At 43.5% G+C, this 18677-nt stretch overlaps 1 protein-coding gene across 1 annotated transcript in view; it reads left to right on the plus strand.

Annotated features, from left to right (window-relative positions):
• The window catches only part of LOC146797990 (E3 SUMO-protein ligase ZBED1-like), a 43153-nt gene extending 25130 nt beyond the window's left edge, over positions 1–18023 (plus strand). Inside the window, exon 3 of the mRNA XM_085625219.1 lies at positions 12480–18023. Coding sequence (XP_085481345.1) covers positions 12480–14485 — 2006 coding nt within the window. The 3' untranslated portion in view covers positions 14486–18023. The remainder of the gene's footprint in view (positions 1–12479) is intronic.
• Positions 18024–18677: the final 654 nt, after the last annotated feature.

The raw sequence follows: 18677 nt of genomic DNA on the forward strand, positions 1-18677 counted from the left end.
GGAAAAGAATGAACCACACTTGCCCTGGGAGACAGTGAAGAAGCAGCCCTGAGGCATTTCTGGCACAGGGTCCTGTAAACAATGCAAAAGGGTGTAAGTTCCTTAAGAGCACCACAACGTACCAGGAGTTATCTAGGTGTCTGAAAAATGTCCTTGGATCAGCATGGCCACTTGGTGAGTTGTGGCCGCTGATTGCCCGCCCAGTGATCTCAGGTTATTGGGGGTTGCACAGGACCATGAATGCATCCACTGCAATTGTCTCCCATTGGCACACCAAGACAGATCCAGCCTTCTGATAATCTAGGAGGGTCTGCTTCGGACCCACCAGGCTATGGGGCTGCCAGCCATAGCATATAGACTAATAGAAGCATGAAAACTAGTGAAAAATAGGTCACAATACTTAGAAGAGCCCTAGCTGTGCGCTACAACTGTAGGAAAGTGCCCTTTTTCTATTGTCACCCCCTACGTTTTGCTCCAAATGCTGATGGTTATGACTCTGAAAGAGTCAGCTCCCCAGACCCGAGTGCTTGTACTCTCTCTCTAAAACTGTCATATATAAATTGGCATCCCCAATTAATATGGACTTTGCCCCCTATAAGTCCCTAGCATATGGTACCAGTGGCACACAGGGCATGGGTAATAAAGGGGCCCCATAAAATCAGCTGATGTGCGAGATGCCCACAATTTCACGCAAGGGGCCCGTGAAATTTAAAGAAAATTTCTTCTTCTGTGTTGTTTTAGACAGAGGCTGTCTGTTGGTTCTGCATATTCTCTGCTGTAATGTAAAGACAGCAGAACCTCTTGCTGCCTGCCTGCCTGCCCGGAGACGTCTCTCTAAGCAATGCCACAATGTACCTGTTTAACATGGTTCTCCCATGGGACGCCCTACCCTTGGCCAGAACCTTCGGAATCTTCACCAGCCATGAGGGGAACGGCTTAGTGGCAGCGACAGCGGATCTGGTTTTCTTGTCGCGTTCCAGGGCACACACCGCCGTGAGGGGAACGGCCTACACTTCCCAGCATTCTTGGCGGCCGCGCACGCCAGTGACGCCACGCGGCAGCGCCGGATCACCTTAAAGCCTGCCAGGGGCCCCCGCAGCGCGGGACGCGCGCGGGCAGTGCCCGGGCGCAGCCCGGGCCAAGGGCGGGCCCATCCTTGCCCGTCCCCGACCAGACCTGACTGGGCTGGGCCATTTCCCTAACATCGGTGCATGGGTCCCGGCGCATTAGTTTGATCCGAGCTACGCTGTGGTTGTGGATACGGTCGCTGGGGCCTGAAGCAGGACTTCAAAGGACTCTGTTTCCCAGATGCCCTAACGATTGCCGCTGTGACACGCCTGAGAGCGCCCTGTAGGCGCACAAAGCATTCATCAGCCTCCCGCAGCGGACTCGCTTAAACCCGCCAAAAGTTCGGGTAAGACTGGTTTGGACTCTTTTTCCTGAACTTTGCCCCGAAAGTACCCACTTTTATAATTGTTGCTTCCTGTACTGCTATCCTCTAACTGGTGAATTGTCTTACCTCTTTTTAGTTATACTTGTGCCAGCTCATATATGCGAAGTAGCACAATGATGACGAGGGGCAGCAAAAGCAAACCAACACATGGCTCAACACATGTGTCAGGCCCAATTGACCAATACATCACCAGGGCGAACGAGGCAATTAACCAAGGCATTTCACTCTTAGAACGTAGGGTGTCTCAAGAACTGGCCTTGGCGAGACGTTCTTCCATAGGCACTCTAGCACTATCTAAGTCACCCCTAAACCCAAGGGAGTCCAGGCCCCTAATCTTAGTCCAGGCCGAGACGCATGGAGTCCCAAACATTGTTGATCTTTCGGCATCTTTGGCCTCCTCGGACATACAATCTAGTGAGACCTTTGAGAGGACGCCAGCCCTCTTTAGGAGCCCAAGGCAGGCGTCCCCCACTATCAACGTATTAAGGGGCAAGAGGGAGGGTGCTATTCCCAAAACCAAGAAGAATAGGGAGGCGAAAAAATGCAAATGCAAATGCAAACTTACTAAAAAAGCACCCACTAGTCGGCCACAAAGTAAAAGCACTCTCACACAGGGAGTGACTATGGACACCCCTACCTCTTCCTTGAATCCAATCTCGCCTAGAGACCCTGCTAGTTTGGGGGAGGGATGTAAGACCTGTGAGGCTAACAACCTTCTTTTGTGTAGAATAGATGAACTTATTAAATCCTATATTCAACCCATAGAATTATCACTTCTAAACATCGAAAAATTGTTAGCATCTAGGAATATATCTCCCTTGATTGTTTCTCCCAAAGTAGGGTTGGGTGTGGAGCTGACTACACCTGGGGAGCCTACAAACGTAGCCACGAGGACGGAGCTAATACCATCTAAAAATTGGAATAAAAAACGTAAGCCACCTGCAGGTGATCGCAAGAAGGCTGTGGAGCCTGCTAAATCCCAATCCCCAATTGTTAATTTGAATTGCACACCACCCAAATCTCCTGGGGCATTGAACAACATTGATGATAACAGGGATGTGAATGGCCAGCGCATACATTTACCACCTGAAGCTGGCCCATACGTTGTAATTATGACAGGTGTCCCAGGCCTAAGGCCCAATATAGAGGAGCCTTTGGGGTCCCTAAAAAACAAGGTGCAGCACTGGCTCACTATTAATAGACCGCTCCCACCCTTTTGTGCCAGTAAGATCTTGATGGTACGCAGGGTATCCTGGCTAGGCAGCGAAAAGAAACGGATCCGGGGGGACTGTGTTATCGTAAATTTCGACAACCCATACACGGCGGATTATATTTGCCGCCGTGGCATACGGGCTAAGCATGATGGAATAGAGACGAAAAGGCTTTCCTTCTTCTACTCCTCCTCCAATTGCTGTCCTGCTTCAGGAAGGGGTGGGCCCCAAGATGCTAACTGGGTTGGTAGAAAGGTGTGGGATGGTTGGCAGGATTACGGGAGTAGGGTCACAGCTTTTACTACAGACTGGAGTGATATACCTCTGACCAACAGATTTAGTTGCCTAGACACAGTAGACTGACCATTACCATGTACAGGGCAAGCAATGGAGGTTGCAGACCATATTTTTTCCAATCTGCCTCAACCCCCAGATAGCCCTCCTAAAAGTGTCATAGACACTAACCCTATTCCTTCCACCCAGAAGCCTGCCGTTTATGAAATCCTGCAGGCTCCATTTCCATGTCTATGCCCGACTCCTATACCAGTTGTATCTATACCCCCTAATGATTGCGGTAGTTCTCCTAAAAATCACTGTTATTATTCTTTGGACACGGTAAAGATCTTAAGTTGGAACCTAGCGGGCATCCAAAGGAAACTGTGCTCACCCGAGTGGAATGTCCTAGTGGAGGCTCATACGCTCTGCCTATTTCAGGAGACATGGTCTCTAGAACCGCTTCACCGGGTTGGATATGTCACGTATTTTGTTCCAGCCAGTCTCCCCAGAAATGGTAAAGGTCGTCCATCTGGAGGTTTGCTCATATGGGTAAATGTCGCCTTGAACTGTCGAATAGACCGGAAAAAAATCAACTCCCCTGACATCTTAGGAATTTCTTTAAGAGGTCCCCATATGGGTCCTACCCTCAACTTGTATAATATTTACGCTAGAGGTACTAAATCTGGCGCAATGTCCCCGACAGTGTCTACCCTTGAATGGGAACTTAGGAATAATTCAGCTGTAGCCCAAGTCCTGGTTGCGGGAGACTTTAACTGTACTTATGAGCCTCTCACAACGGTCGATATTTCTGACCCAGGTGAGGATGATGCTAGATGGGGTATCCCATCCCCCCGATTAAAAAATGGTCACGAACAGCGATCCAGCTGAATGCTCTAACTCTAGAGTTTGGCTTAAGAGCTGCCAATGGCCGCACAAATTCTGACCCCTTGGGTGCGGTCACATTTAACAGAGATAACCACACCTCAAGGATTGACTACATTATGCTTGATTTTTCTCTTTGGGGCTTGGTTCAGGTTATGATAGTCTTGCCTACTATCGAAAGCGACCATAACTCGCTTTCCTTGTCCCTTAAGAATCCCTGGCCGAATGAAGCGATTAAACCATCTTCTAGGTCATCAGACACTATCTCTGTCTCCTCCTGTGGGAGACGTTTGAAGTGGAAGATGGTCGCAGGGGATGAAATCAAACTCAATATTATTAATACAATCCTTATTGATTCCCAAATCGAACTGGACAACATCGATTTAGCCCCTCCCCTTATAGGAAGGACTACATCCATTTTCGAGGGAACTCTTGAGACCATCGGAAATGTTTTCCTCAAAAAGAAGCTTGTGGGAAAAAAATTGGTAGCTCGTAATCCTAGGGGCAAGCAGGAGTGGTTTACACCTGCCTGCAGATATGCTAAAACTAATCTGATTTGGGCCATTAAAAGCAAAATCCAAGTAGAGATTCAGGGAGCCAGGAAAAATTACAAGGAAACCCTGGTAAATGCTAGAAAAGAGTGGGACCTAGAGTATTGGTGTACCCTAAAAGAGGCTAGCTCTGGGAAGGATCCTAGATGCTTCTGGGAAACAATCAGAACCAGAAGTAGACCGGATAGTGATATCATAACATGCAACATCACTAGCCAGGCGTGGGTAACTCACTTCTCCAAACTATATTCTAACCAAGCCAGCGACATTGCTCTAGCTCCCTCTAATGAAGAACAAGCCTGGTTGCCGGATTGCACCAATTTTGTTGTCCCACTCACGAGAGTCGATCATTCCGCCGGCAACCCATGTCCAACTATACCTTCTATTGCCTGTGGGCCAGAGTTGGTGGATCCCGTCTTTTCTATTAAAGAAGTTGAATATGCATTCAGCACCATTAGGCCTCAAAAAGCCGCTGGTCCTGATGGCATTCCTGAGGACTTGTTGCGCTCCGACATCCTGAAATGGGGAAAATTGATCCATACTCTGCTTAATGCTATTAGCAGGGGCGCACCCATTCCCGCATCATGGAAAGGTGCGGAGGTTGTGCCTGTCTTCAAGAAAGGGGCTAGGGACGATCCATCCAATTATAGACCCATAAGTTTGCTCGACATAACTCAAAAGGTGGTTGGCAAGGTGCTGTTGGTCAGATTACTCCAATGGATCGACGAAAACGACATCCTTTCCGACCTCCAGGCAGGTTTTAGAGTAGGTACTGGCACAATCGAACAAGCCTTTAGGTTGTTGCTAGTATACTGGAAGGTGGTGGTCCTGGCCAAGGGCAGTCTTTACCTCCCATTTATCGACCTGAAGACTGCCTTTGACCTAGTACCGAGAGCAACCCTTTGGAGAGTGCTCACTGATATGGGGGTACCGCATTATTTATTATTGCTAATCATAAGGATGCATGAAAACACCTTTGCGCAGATTAGATGGGACAGGGAGGGAGAAAAAACTGGTAGAATTCCGGTTGAGAGAGGGGTCCGCCAGGGCTGTGTGTTGGCTCCCACCCTGTTCTCTCTTTATGTTAATGGTGTGGTTGAGCATCTGCTGAAAGATCCTTCAGATGAACCATCCCTGGCGGGGGAACGTATCCCCACCCTCCTCTTCGCGGATGATACACTTTTACTCTCAAAATCCCCAATGGGCCTCCCAAAATTACTAAATAACTTTCAGTCTTTTTGCGCAGAACGGGGCCTTGTAATTAACACGGATAAAACAAAATACCTTGTGATGAACCCATCCAAGAAACCTGCACGTCCTCCGAGGTTGAACGCTGTACCCCTAGAGAGGGTGGATTTGTTTGATTATCTTGGTATTCGCCTTACACACAACATGCTCTGGGCCCCTCATTTATGTAAAATGTTGCTAGCACATAAAAGGGTGACAAGGGCACTCTTAAAGGAGCAGCGCTCTTGCGCAATTAGACCCATAGCCCCTGTTATGGAAATTTATACAGCAAGGGGAGTTAGCTCTGCTCTCTATGGGGCCGAGTTGTGGGGTTCATGTAACTCTAGTGAGTTGGCAAGATCAGAGAGAAAGTTCTGTAGGGCTGTTATGTCACTCCCTCAGGGTACCCCCACGACCCCATTGTTGCTTGAGTTGGGTTGCCGACCAATTGATGAGTTGGCGAAATTTCGCCCTTTACTGTTATGGGCTCGGTTGTGGCGCGTCCCGGAACTAGCCAAATACGCCAATGGCCTCTCTGAAGTTATGTCACTTCCCGGGTGGTATAAGATTAAATGGTTGAAAGATATGAAAACCCTCCTTTGCAATCTAGGTCTAAGCTCAGCATGGGAAAGCAGGTCTTCCCCACCAAAAGCTACACTCAAAATTTTATATTGGAACTGGATTGCATCCCAACAGAACTCTAACTGCATATTGGGCAGACTCACGGAGGATTGTCTGAGCTTCAAAGACCTGCCCTTCCGGGAATTATATTTAGATATTATAGAGAGACCATTTGATAGGACCCTTTATTTTAAATTTAGAACCGGGACTCTCCCACTCCATGCTTTTATATCTGGGTGGAACCTCCCTGCACAGACGACAGAATTTTGTCCCTTCTGTATATCTAGAAGCGAGACTGTAGCACATTTTCTATTTGAATGCCAAGTGTATGCACTCCCCAGAAGAAGACAATTGTGCCGTTCATTAGGCACTAGGCAGCACGTTGAGGCGTTGCGCATTTTAAGGTCTGATTCCCGGCCATTGTACGCTTGTGCCCTCTCTAAATTTTTATCTTGGGCATGGCGAATTAGAACTAATAGGCTTAAAATAACTGTTTAATCTGTTCTTATAACTTATTTATGATATTCTTCACTTCTATTGTAAAAAATGATTTTTAAGTTAAAATGAATTATTACTTTTACTGTAATGCTTTTATGATATCTTTTTATCAAAATAAAGCCTAAATGAATGAAATGGTTCTCCCTCACACCTCCTCCTTCTTACTTCATCTGTATTTGCCTCGGGAGTAGGGAGAGTCAGGAAGCTGGGTATGCCTCTGTATTTTTTTTAAAGACTGTCCAGAAGGCAAGAACTGCTTTCCACTTGTAGGGTGCTGTGCTATAATTTGAGTAAACCTATAGGCAATAAAACATTACCTGACTAGGAGAGAGAATGAGAAACCACCCTTTCTATAATACTCATGGCTGTTTTCAGTGACTGCAAGGATTTCAGTGCTTGAACTGCACACAGAATTATGCTGTAAACCTGACTGCCATGATGCAAGGTCAATCAATGAGTGTGGGGGGTAAAAAAAGCAAAATGTTCGCTAACCCTTTTGTTTGTTTTTCAACTTACTTTCCTCATGCCTTTAAAAAATGACTGTGACCTGATGTAATGTAACTGGTTCTCACATAAAGATTGTGTTACATACAAACTGCAGAAAAATGCACAAAGAGGTAAAAACAAAGCATTCACATAAAAAAGAAAATACAAATACCCATTTAGTGGCTGATGAAAGCATAAAACCTGGATAAATCACGGCTTACCGCTTAAATTGTGTGCTCTTAGGCAAATATTTTATTTCAACAAAGCTCCTTTTCCTTCTTTATCGCTTAATAAAGTACTTTCAAATATGTGAGATCAGAATACCAGTTGTACAAAACCTATTGTGTTTAATTTAATAGATTGTAATGTTCCTCTATAATAATCTGGGCCATGTACATGACAACTAGCTTTTCCTCTTAGTTCACTCATGGTTCATGTTTACAAGCAATCACTTTTAATAACTATTTCTTAGTGCAGTGCTACAACGTTAATATGCAATTTGTTAATTTAAAATAACATTTTAATATTCAGAGTGTACCATAGGGTGCCGCAAAATATGCAGAAGTTAAAGGGCCAGATGTACTTAGAATGGATTCAGTAAAAGGGGTTGCAAATTGTACACCGACTTTAACCAAATCCATTCTTTCTTTGTGAACTGACCTCTGGACTAAAAGGGCTAAAAATGAATGACTGTTCTTTTAAAATTCCTATCCGAAGCAAAGACCTTAGTGTGCCATAATCACTCTTTGCCAAGCCTAAGACCCAACGCACTACCCCAAGAGACGCTGTGCCTAGGTACTTCTTAATCCAAATTCTAACCTGAGTTCAGCCACAGAAGATGCCGAATTAACTGAGGCTAAACTTCTTAAAATGTGGCCTTCAGTTGTATTTAGAAATCTCCATTTCTCTACATCGATCAATTCCATACCATACAGCAGGGAGGCAGGGATTTTTGCACAAAACACCTCCAATAAAAGTGCAAAATGTCTTTTCCCGATAGACCTATAAAGGTAACCCAAGATTTTCCCCTGAGTGGTGGCTTTAGAGATATTTTCTATGTGGGCTTTATCGCTTAGGTTGCCACAAACTATTTTTCCTGAAAAGGTATACGATTTTACAAGTTCCAATTTCTGGCCGCCTACAGACCATAAAAAATGTCCACACTTCAGTTTCTTTCTTCCATGCATACACATCATTTTACTTTTTGATATATTAATCTTTAGGTGATGAGCTTCAGCAAAATTAAGGATCGCCTGCAGATGAATATTTTATCCCCTAGGGGTTAAATCCAAAATTATTATGTTGTCTACATAGAGTAGACACACAAATGGTTTTCCCCCAATTACAGGGGCAATGCCCTTCCTTTGGGCCAGATAATGAGGAAGATCTGAGATGTATAAAGAGAAAAGCAGGGGGGCCAATAAACATCCTTGTTTTAAACCATTTGCGGTGGGGATCGCTTGCGAAAGTCTTCCATCCCCTCCCATTAAGACTCAACACCAGGTATCCATATACTATAGAGTCTTCTGGTTATTCGAGCATTGATTCCAGCATAGAGTGCATTGCTGGCGTCCAGCAAGAGACGGAGAATGTGTTAACTTGGCTGGTCATGGTGATTTTGTCGTCAATTTCTATTCCGATGTTCTTTGTGTGGGTTGCAGGGAAGGGTGTGGGCACAAGTTCAGCAGGTCACAAGGTGGAGTCCCAGAGCAAGGTATCTTTGCTGAAGTTTAGATCTTCTGCCTTGTCTGTGTTGAGCTTGAGGCAGTTGTTTTTCATCCATCTGGTAACATCGGTCATGCAGGTGGAGAAATTGGTCAGAGTGTTTGGCATCTTGCCGAAGAGGGAGAGTATGAGCTGGGTGTCAACAGCATAGGATATGATTTTGATTCCGTGGATGATGCTGGTGAGTGGGGTCAGGTAAGCGTTGAACAGATTGTCGATGAGTTCTTTCCATAAAGAACTGCGGAGTTCTTTATGGAACTCCGCAGATGTAGTTGAGTTGAAGGTGGGCAGAGCTGACCGATGGAGTGTGGCCTGTCAGGAAGGCGCAAAAACAGCGAAGTGCAGAACCTTGGATACCAGTTTTGTGTTGCCGTTGCATAAGGATAGGATGGCTGATGGTTTTGAAGGCTGTTGGTGTTGATGAGGGTGGTCTCTATACTATGGTTTGGCCTGAATCTGGATTGAGTGGTGTCGAAAAGATGGGTGTCAGCGAGGCTGGTGGCTAGGCGTTTATTTATCATCCATTGCAATTGCCAGGTATGGTAACAGGGAGATAGGCTGGTGGTTGGCTAGCATCTTCAGGTCTTCTGAGGGTTGCTTGAGGTGGGGGAGTACTATGACGTGTTTCCAGGGGTCTGAGTAGGTGGCTTTGGGGACTGACTTGTTCAGGAACATGCGGAGAGTTGCGCTGATGCGGTCCAGTCTTTTGATGAATAATATCAGGGGTCCGAGAGTGCTCTGGAGTGTATGAACTGCATGGTTTTTGCAGTTGCTTCATTGGTGATGGTGGGCCAGGTGGTTAGGCAGTCCTCCGAGTGTTGGTAGAGTTGGACAGGTGGACTGAAACGGTGGAAGGGGCCAGCTGGGGCTCGAAGTGTTTGTAGATTCTGATGATTTTGCTGCTTAAGAATTGAAACAGCTGGGTTCAAAGGTCTTGAGAGGGGGTTATGCTGGTGGAGCATGCTGCCTCAGAGGTGAAGTATTTCACCATGGCAAAGATTTCCTTGACACTGTTGGTGCTACTTTCAATGCAGTCATTGAGCGTGGAGCATTTGGCCTGATTTGCTGATAGTAGCGTCTGAGGGCGGATTTGTAGATGCTCTTGTCGGTGTCGTTCTGACTGTAACTCCATCTGTGTTCAAGTTGCTTGCAATGGTGTTTAGCGAGCTTGAGCTCTTCTGTGTACTAACTTGCTTGTGGTCTGGTTCTAGTGGATTCTGGGATGGTGGGTTCTTTGTCAGCTTTGAGAGGAGCCAGGGTATCTGTGAAGGCAAATAATCGAGGCTTTGAAGTTGGAGAAGGATTATGGAAGATTGTTGTTGTGTCAAGCCAGCGGTGTTGAAGGTCGTGAGACCAGGATGTTTCTGAGATCTTTTTCCAGTCCTGTCGTGGAGATTTGATGATGGTGTTTCTGCGGTTGTGTGGGATGGGTATGCAGAAGTTGATGAGGGCGTGGCTGGACCAGGAAATTGGTGTAGGCTTGTCTACTGTGATGTTGCTGAAGCTGGCGAAGATGGGATCCAGTATGTGTGGGGCTTTCCACTTGCTTGATGAATTTGACGTTGAACAGATACTCAAGAGGATTGATCATGTTGGGATCGTTGTGGTCTTCTAGTTGGTATTTGGGCTCGCTGAAGAAGACGAAGGCACTGGAGTCGAGGATCAGGAGGGCGATGAAGTCTGCAGTGGTGCTGCAGAAGTAGGCGCATGGTCCAGGAGGGTGGTAGGAGGGTGCTGCTCAGGGTGTATCTGGCCATTATGAGGAGTTTGAAGGTCAAGTATTTTGTGTTAGTGCTTTCTAAAGTGGTTGAGCACTGGATAGATTCTTCGAAGATGATAGCGTTTCCGCCTCCAGGTCTGTTTGTCTGTTCCTGTGATCTTGAATCTCAAGTGGATTGCCGTGGCAATGATGGGGGCCAATGAGGGAGTCAGCCAGGTTTCAGTCAGGAAAAGCAGGTCCAGTTAGTGGTTGTGTAGAAGATCCCAAATAAGCAGTCACTGGAATATTAATACATAGAAACTAAGAGGGCTTAATGACTTTGGAAAGCTTACAGAGTTCTCTGCTACCTGATACAGCAGGCGATATCATTAGGGCTCCTGCAGGAGAAACATGGCACTCAAGGTAACATAGTTAGACTGCATAAAAAATGGAGGGGACAGATGTACACCCCAGCTTATCATCTTATGCTAGAGAGGTTTTAATATGGGTGGAAACTGTCGTTCAGTTTCTGTTATAGGAGGTGGTGGCTGACCCAGAAGGTCAATGTGTTCTGCTTTATGGTGCCCCTGAAGGTAGGTAAACATGCATGGTTAACATGAACGCCCCAAATGTAGATGGCAGGCACTTCTTTGGAACTGTAATGAGGGCAGTGAGCCCATAGATACATTTTATCATAATGTGAACTGGAGACATGATTTGCATACCTAACAGTCAAAATGGGCAGGACCACGCCTAGGGAAACTGAAATAAATTATGAATGGATGTACATTCAGGATATATGTAGACAGGAACTTCTGACAGACAAAATCTTCTCTATCCCATCACCATCTCACAGTACCTACAACAGGCTGGACCTCATACTGGTGAAGAATAGCACATGCTCCTATTTCACAGACGCAACCTACCTGCACAGATTATTATTGGATCATTCGCCTTTACTAGTTTACTACTCAAGCACATGGCAGTGGTATACAATATAATATCAGGGTTATTTCTTTTCTAAACATGATTCCACACAGACTGAGGTATTTTAGTGTTTGTCTACCAATAAATATCTCATAATGGAGCACTTTGCTATCCTGAAAGCTAATGTGTTCTATAAGGGGCCACTGGAATTATGCGATTCTGCTGACCCAGCGTGTTTCACATAAGTATGGATTGGCCAATTTTTTCTCATAATTATGGATTTACTGCACTTGGCACATAATCCATCCTGCTGCATTATTCGCAGATTTCAACAATTCTTTTTTGCTTATAGCTCATATGGATTAAAAGTTACTAAAATTGCAGCAGATGTGTTGTCACGCAGTGCAAGGCCCTTCCCAGAAGTTGACTGGTACTACCTAGGTGAAACATTTCTAAGACAGTGTTAATAAGGGTGAAAATGACAAAACAATTAACTGATACTGTCACAAAATGTAACTCATTACACAGCATTTTATGCCTTTCTTGACGCATAATGTAGTTGGCACTACCGAATAACTCCAGGGGCCCTGTTTATATACTTTGTTTATTTAAATAAATAAATTACACTGCATACTACATAGAAAAATATCACTTCAAAAAGTAATGTTTTTTCTTGGCTGCATGTAAACAAAAAACACCATCCAAGAAGTCTTGAAAGAACACTTTTAAGTGGGTAAATTGAGCAGGCATAGTAATGCCAAAAAAGTAAAGATTATATTATAAAAACATAAATAAAAAGCACCAGGCAGGCCACTCAACACTGAAAATCATCGAGTAATGTAATTGCATACTTGACTCTAACATGTCCTCATCTCCAAATGGTGCGTTGGTTTGACCTCTCCTTTTGTTTCCATTTCTCGCAGAGGAGATATCAATGGTGTTTAACACTTACAACATGACATCCAACTTTGGTGCTTCCTCTCGCAGAAAAAGAGAGAAAGGGATCAATTTGGATGGGACCATCACCACCCTTGCTGTGGATCGCCGCAAGTCAAAGGTTTGGAACTACTACACCAAGCTGGGTGATGCCTACGTGGAGTGCAATGTGTGCAAGAAGCAGCTGTCCTTTCACAATAGCACCACCACAATGCGGGAGCATCTAGTGCGGAAGCACAGCATCCGCGACACCCTTCTTTCTCAGCTGAAGGAGGAACAGGCATCGGAGCCTGAGGAAATCATGGCCAAAAGGCCACGACAGGATACACCAGAGATCCACTTGTACCACCCTGCGTCTTGCCCCGAACCAAGAACTGACATGATCACTGACCTGGTGCTGGAAATGATCTTCCGTGATCTTCATCCTCTCTCCGTAGTGGAGGACAAAGGCTTTGGCCTTCTCATAGGATACCTGGAACCCAGTTTTACCCTGCCATCCCAAGTGCAACTGTCCAGTATGTTGTGGCACAAATACAACGTAGTCAAGCAACACCTCGAACACTATCTACGAACAGCCGAATCGATTGTCCTGTCGATTGACCTTTGGGTGTCTCTGCCCCACCAACCCTACTTGACAATTACAGCAAACTTCATTGACTCTGATTGGAGATTTGCCCGATGCATTCTGCAAACTCAGCAGGTACATGAGGCAGAGTTAAAGGATAATCTGGCAGAGAAGCTTTCCTCTGTTCTGGTGGAGTTTGGCTTGGCTGCTAAATCAGTGTTCTGTGTATTGCACGACCGCTTGCCAGACATGGTGGCTAATTCGGAACAGTTACAAAAGCTTCATGGGTGGAAGAGTTTGTGCTGTTCTGCCCATCTGTTACATCACTGCATTCAAGCCGGACTCCGTGTGCAGCAGGTGCAGGAGGCTCTAGATGCAGCCAGGCATATTGTTGCCTACTTCCAACAGGACGCGAAGGCATCCTGCTCTCTGGACAGCAAACTGGAGGCCATGAATAAAATCAAACAGAAGCCGGTGATGGACATACCGTCCCGCTGGCTGACCACCATCGACATGTGTGAGAGCCTGCTGGAACTGAAATGGGCCATCATGTCCGTTCTGGAAGAGCAGACCAAAAATGCCTCAGCTGTGCAAAATCTAGCAGACCACCAGTGGAAGCTCTTGCAAGATCTCATTCCCATAATGAGAACGGTTAAGATAGCTACATCTTTTTTGCGCGAGGAACAAAACACCTCAACTTCCTCCTTAATGCCCTGTGTGCACGGCATTGTGACTGCTATTGGCCAACAATCAGAAGATTCCACTGAGGCGATCAAGACAGTTGTGAACAACATACGATCGGAGATCCAGCAAAAATGGGACATGATGAATGAACAGAAGTTGCTTGAAAGCCCTGCTGTGATAGCTGCTTTTTTGGATCCCCGTTTCAAGGAGATAAGGTTCTTGAACCCTGGTGCAAGGAACGAATTGCACACTAAAGTGAAAGAGATGTTATCACAGATCTGCAGCCCTCAGGAGCAATCCACCCCTCTGTCGTGGGGGCCTGCAGAATGCAAGTTGGAATGTAGTGATGGTGGCCACCAGTTATCCAATCACAAGGACAGTGCTGCGAGCGGGCAGTCACAGAGTATCTATGACATTCTCCTTGGGAAAGATCCAACGGAAAGCATGCCCGAGATCCACCAGCAGCTAGAGAACTACATTGTGGAGCCACTCTGTAAACGTAGCGCCAGCCCCCTTGATTGGTGGAGAAACAATGAGCACCGATTCCCTGTGGTCGCCAAGCTAGCTAGGCAGTACTTTGCCATCCCAGCCACAGCAGTGGTGCCGGTACGTGCATTTGCCCCTACTGAAAGCTCTCTTGAGCACCGACGAGCAGTCCTCTCCCAGGAACACCTGGATCAAATCTTGTTCCTCCATCAAAATTTTGACTTTTTAGAATCCATGAAAAATAACACGAGCACATGATTTCAACATAAGATGCACCACTGCGCTTTAAACCAAAATGTTAGGAATATAGGTAGAAGAGCACGTCACGATGAGCTATGCAGTAAAATATTTAACGCCACACAGCGTGTGCATGGCTTGTCTCCTGTGGAAGTGTGTCCGGAGGAAATTTGGCATGTTTTGTAGTTTATTATAACTTTCATAAAGTATCCCAAAGAAAAGAAAAACTGCATGCCTTATTGCATTTGATCTCTGTTTTAATAGTTTTACTAAAATATTCAAAACGTGTTACGTTTTTTTCCTTCTCCCTGTTCATTTCCCACGTGAGCTGAATTGTATTCCTCTGTATTTATGTCTGTCAGAAATGTTAACTGAGCAGGAGGAGTAACGTTTACTATGACTAACCCTGGATATGTGGTTCAAACTGGTTCCTAAAGACCAGTAGTAGTTGACTAACTGTAGCGTAAATATTAAAGAAAATATGTGTATGTTGTTTTCTACAGGCAGGGTGTGGTACCCCGGGACTCCATTGATTAACAAGTTACAATACCTTCATTTCCATTTATCCAGCTAACCTAGTAAATAACATAGAATCAGTGGTGTGAAAAGGATCAACATGGGGCTAAAAAGTCATGAAGGGCTGGGAATAAAGTATTCCAGTGATACTGAGAAAACAACAGAAAGAAGCAGAGTTGGGCAAGGTTACTCCATGGCTACAGGCCTCTACTGGTATAAACCCAAAGAAGGAACAGTGGCTAAACTGAATTTATTTGAGAACTAACCAACGGAGCTGCAAACATAACTACACTATACTAGGGATCTGTAGTGAGGGTCTCTGGTAACTACAGTGGCTAGTAATTCAATGTTGCAAAGTCAAGTCTTTCAGTAGTTGTGGATTCTAATCCAATTTATATCCAGATAACTCAGATAATTTATCATGAACACTCCCCAAGTGTAGTAGAGAAGATGACTTTTTAAATTAACGACAGCCTCAACACAGCAGTCAGGATAAGGATTGTCTCAAAATCTCACTCTCCTTGCGTAGTATCCCTGGCACCATACTCTGAACATTTATGACTTTCCAACAAGGCAAACCCCAGTAACCTCATCATAACCTACAAGGTCCCAGTTACATTACAGTATCATCTGCCAACTCCTTTCCAAGATAACAAGAAACAAAAATTTCAATTAAACTAAACCTAACGTGAAAAGTTCATATCTCTTTCTCTCTCAGGGTACGTACAATTGTATACCGAGGGAAGCATTGTAAATAGGAGTAATTTCACCAATCTTTGCAAGCTCCACAAGCTAATGCTCACATGTCCAATGTGACATTTTCCCAGTTTCACATCTGTTTAGGGATCCATAAAAGTGGCTTATATCTTAGACACAAAATGTGGATTACAGATCATCACCAAATCAGCCATGCTCACAGCTAATGAAGATAGCCATTTAATTTTTATCAAAATACTGTGGCATTTGTTATCGCTTATAACATATATACACCTCCATTTTATTCCAACCAACTGGCCACCTAAGCCATGTGGGGCTATCTTGGTTCCAGGCACTAGACCACACATCAAATGAAAGATTACTGACCAGTTGTTACAAGGGACTTAACATTTAAGAATTCACAATTACAGCCACTACAGGGAACTTCCTGGGAATATGTATCTTCACATTGCATGCAAATACATCGCATGCCATTACAACGCTAACCAGTACATCGCAAGTTGTTACAACAACTTGCTGTAGGGGGTGCGTTAGACTTAGGAATAGTATTGTTTACTATTACTATACCAGTTTGTGTAACAGCAGGGAAGGTGTGATTGTACATCCAACACCAGCGCGCCCCCTACAGCAAGTCGTTGTAAAGGTACCGCGTTGCGGAGCCAGCATTTTAAACGCTGTTTCCCCTTCATATAAAATGTTCTCTTCTCATTGCTCTGATCTCAAGTCCCACGTCTTCAATCTTCAAGAAATGTCTGCCAAACCCACCCTGTGAAGACCCTGACTCCTCCCCTTTCTTAGCATCAGACTTCAGCATGCAGTAGATAATCTTTTTCATATTTAAACTGCAGGTACCACATGTAATACACATTCTTCACCAATCTACCAATTATCTATGTAACCATTTTAACTGTCATCATGTAATGTGCCTCACTGATGCTATGTAAGGTTTCTTTGTTCAAAGTGCTTTATGTATAAATACATATAATACCACTAGTAGCATGTGACCTGTGCTTCACAATCTTAACATCGGGGAGATGCTTTTTGAGATTTTACTTTGCAGGTAAGCATATCATATCAAATTTGTTACATTTGGTAAAAGTTTGCAGTGAAGCGAACACATTCTTCTATACAGATTGAATATAAAACAAATATAATTCAAACAAACCAACAAATTAAAAGTTATATTAAAAAGAAATTATAAAGATATAAAACTCTTAAAAAAACATATACTTTCTCGAGCCATCTGTGACAGTTGCGGGACTATATACAAAATTAATTGTATGTCTTACATTACTTATCGTGTTCGAAGTAATCATTCTGTGTAAGAAGTGATATCTTAAAGCTAAAAGGCCGGGGCAAACAACTAATACATGTTTAAGATCTTGTTGACCTAGATCACAGTGTGTATAGCACTTGTCATAGCTACTATTAGGGAACCCCTTAACTAAATTATTATTTAAGTGCAGGCCGTCGGTTCTAAGGTTTATTAGAAATCTATATAGTTCATGGTGAGAAAGTATTCACAAATATGGTTGCATTTTCTTAAATTCAGCATGTAAGCAGAACTTTACAAAAGAGACAACTGCTGTGCAGTAGGTTAAATCATTCTTGTATTGCATACTTTTTTTGTTTTAATGAGAGGGAAAAATGTACAGAATATAATGAGAAAGAAGAACCAGATTGCAATCCTAGTCAATTAAACACAATAGAAAAAACTTTGAAAGTCTAGCACATATCTTTTGCCAACCAGAGCTCTACTCTAAACGGGTGTCATAGACAGCCTGGCTTTGATGTTAATATCTTTTGAGCCCATCCCGTAATGGCACCATGTGTATTTTTTTTCTGTTTTGCTTGAACCGAAAGGCTCCTGTTAACCCTGAGTGAGGTTCTTACGGTGCAACCATCAAAATTTTCCATAAAACCAAATTTGTAATAGAGAATCATTCTATACCTTGAAGAATCAAACGCTAAATTTTCACTTTATGTAACATGAGAGCATTCTCTAGTTGGTTTCCTCCTGTTTTTCATTCAGAAAATAAACTCTTCCAGGCAGGAAGGCCTTTTATAGACAGAGAGATTTGATGTGGAAAGTTGTATTTAAATTTCAGGGCACGGTATAATCGAGATATTTATATGACGAAACACACTCTAGGTAGGTATTGTCAAGATTTCATCTAAAGTTGCAAGCTTTCCTTACAGATTTGTTAAACAACATTACATTAGATTTTTCTTTATACATTTTCAAAAAGGAAGAGGTATGTTTTCAGCCTCTTACTTCATAGATAAATTAAATTTTTAGCTGTTTTAGTCACCTAACATTAACATTAGTTGCATACATATGTATTTATTTGTATATGTATATTTGCGTATATATATAAATATATATATATATATATAGTTATTTCTTTATATAAATATATATCTATAACAATATATACACACACACATCCGTATCTCTCTCTCTCTCTCTCTCTCTCTCTCTCTATATATATATATATATATATATATATATATATATACACATACCTATATATATATATTTATATTTAAACATGTGTATGCTTAACCACCTACATACATTAAGGTGGCTAATTACAAAGATAACTTTCCACATGAGTAAACTGACATGTAACGTTACTCTTTTTGTGTAACTTTACTTCTTTTGGCTGTTACCATTTACGAGTGTAGTTACACAAAAGTGAAAACTTAAATGTCCACACCCCCTGAAATAGGGAGGGGGGGTCAGTAAAAACATCAAATAAAACCATGAAGTTACTACTCGTAGTGACTTTACAACTATATTTTACATTCCCAATGCATGGCGGAGACGCCTCTGCAGTTGAGTCAGAGATCTCCCTATGGTAAAGTATAGGAAAATATATAAATGTTATTAAAGTTTTATAAATGTATGTTAAATGTTTATGTTAAATAATTCTTTGTATGAATTTTAAATGTGTATTGTTTTTTAAAGGGTTACTGT

Source organism: Triturus cristatus, chromosome 9 (assembly GCF_964204655.1).
Source record: "Triturus cristatus chromosome 9, aTriCri1.1, whole genome shotgun sequence".
NCBI lineage: Eukaryota > Metazoa > Chordata > Amphibia > Caudata > Salamandridae > Triturus > Triturus cristatus.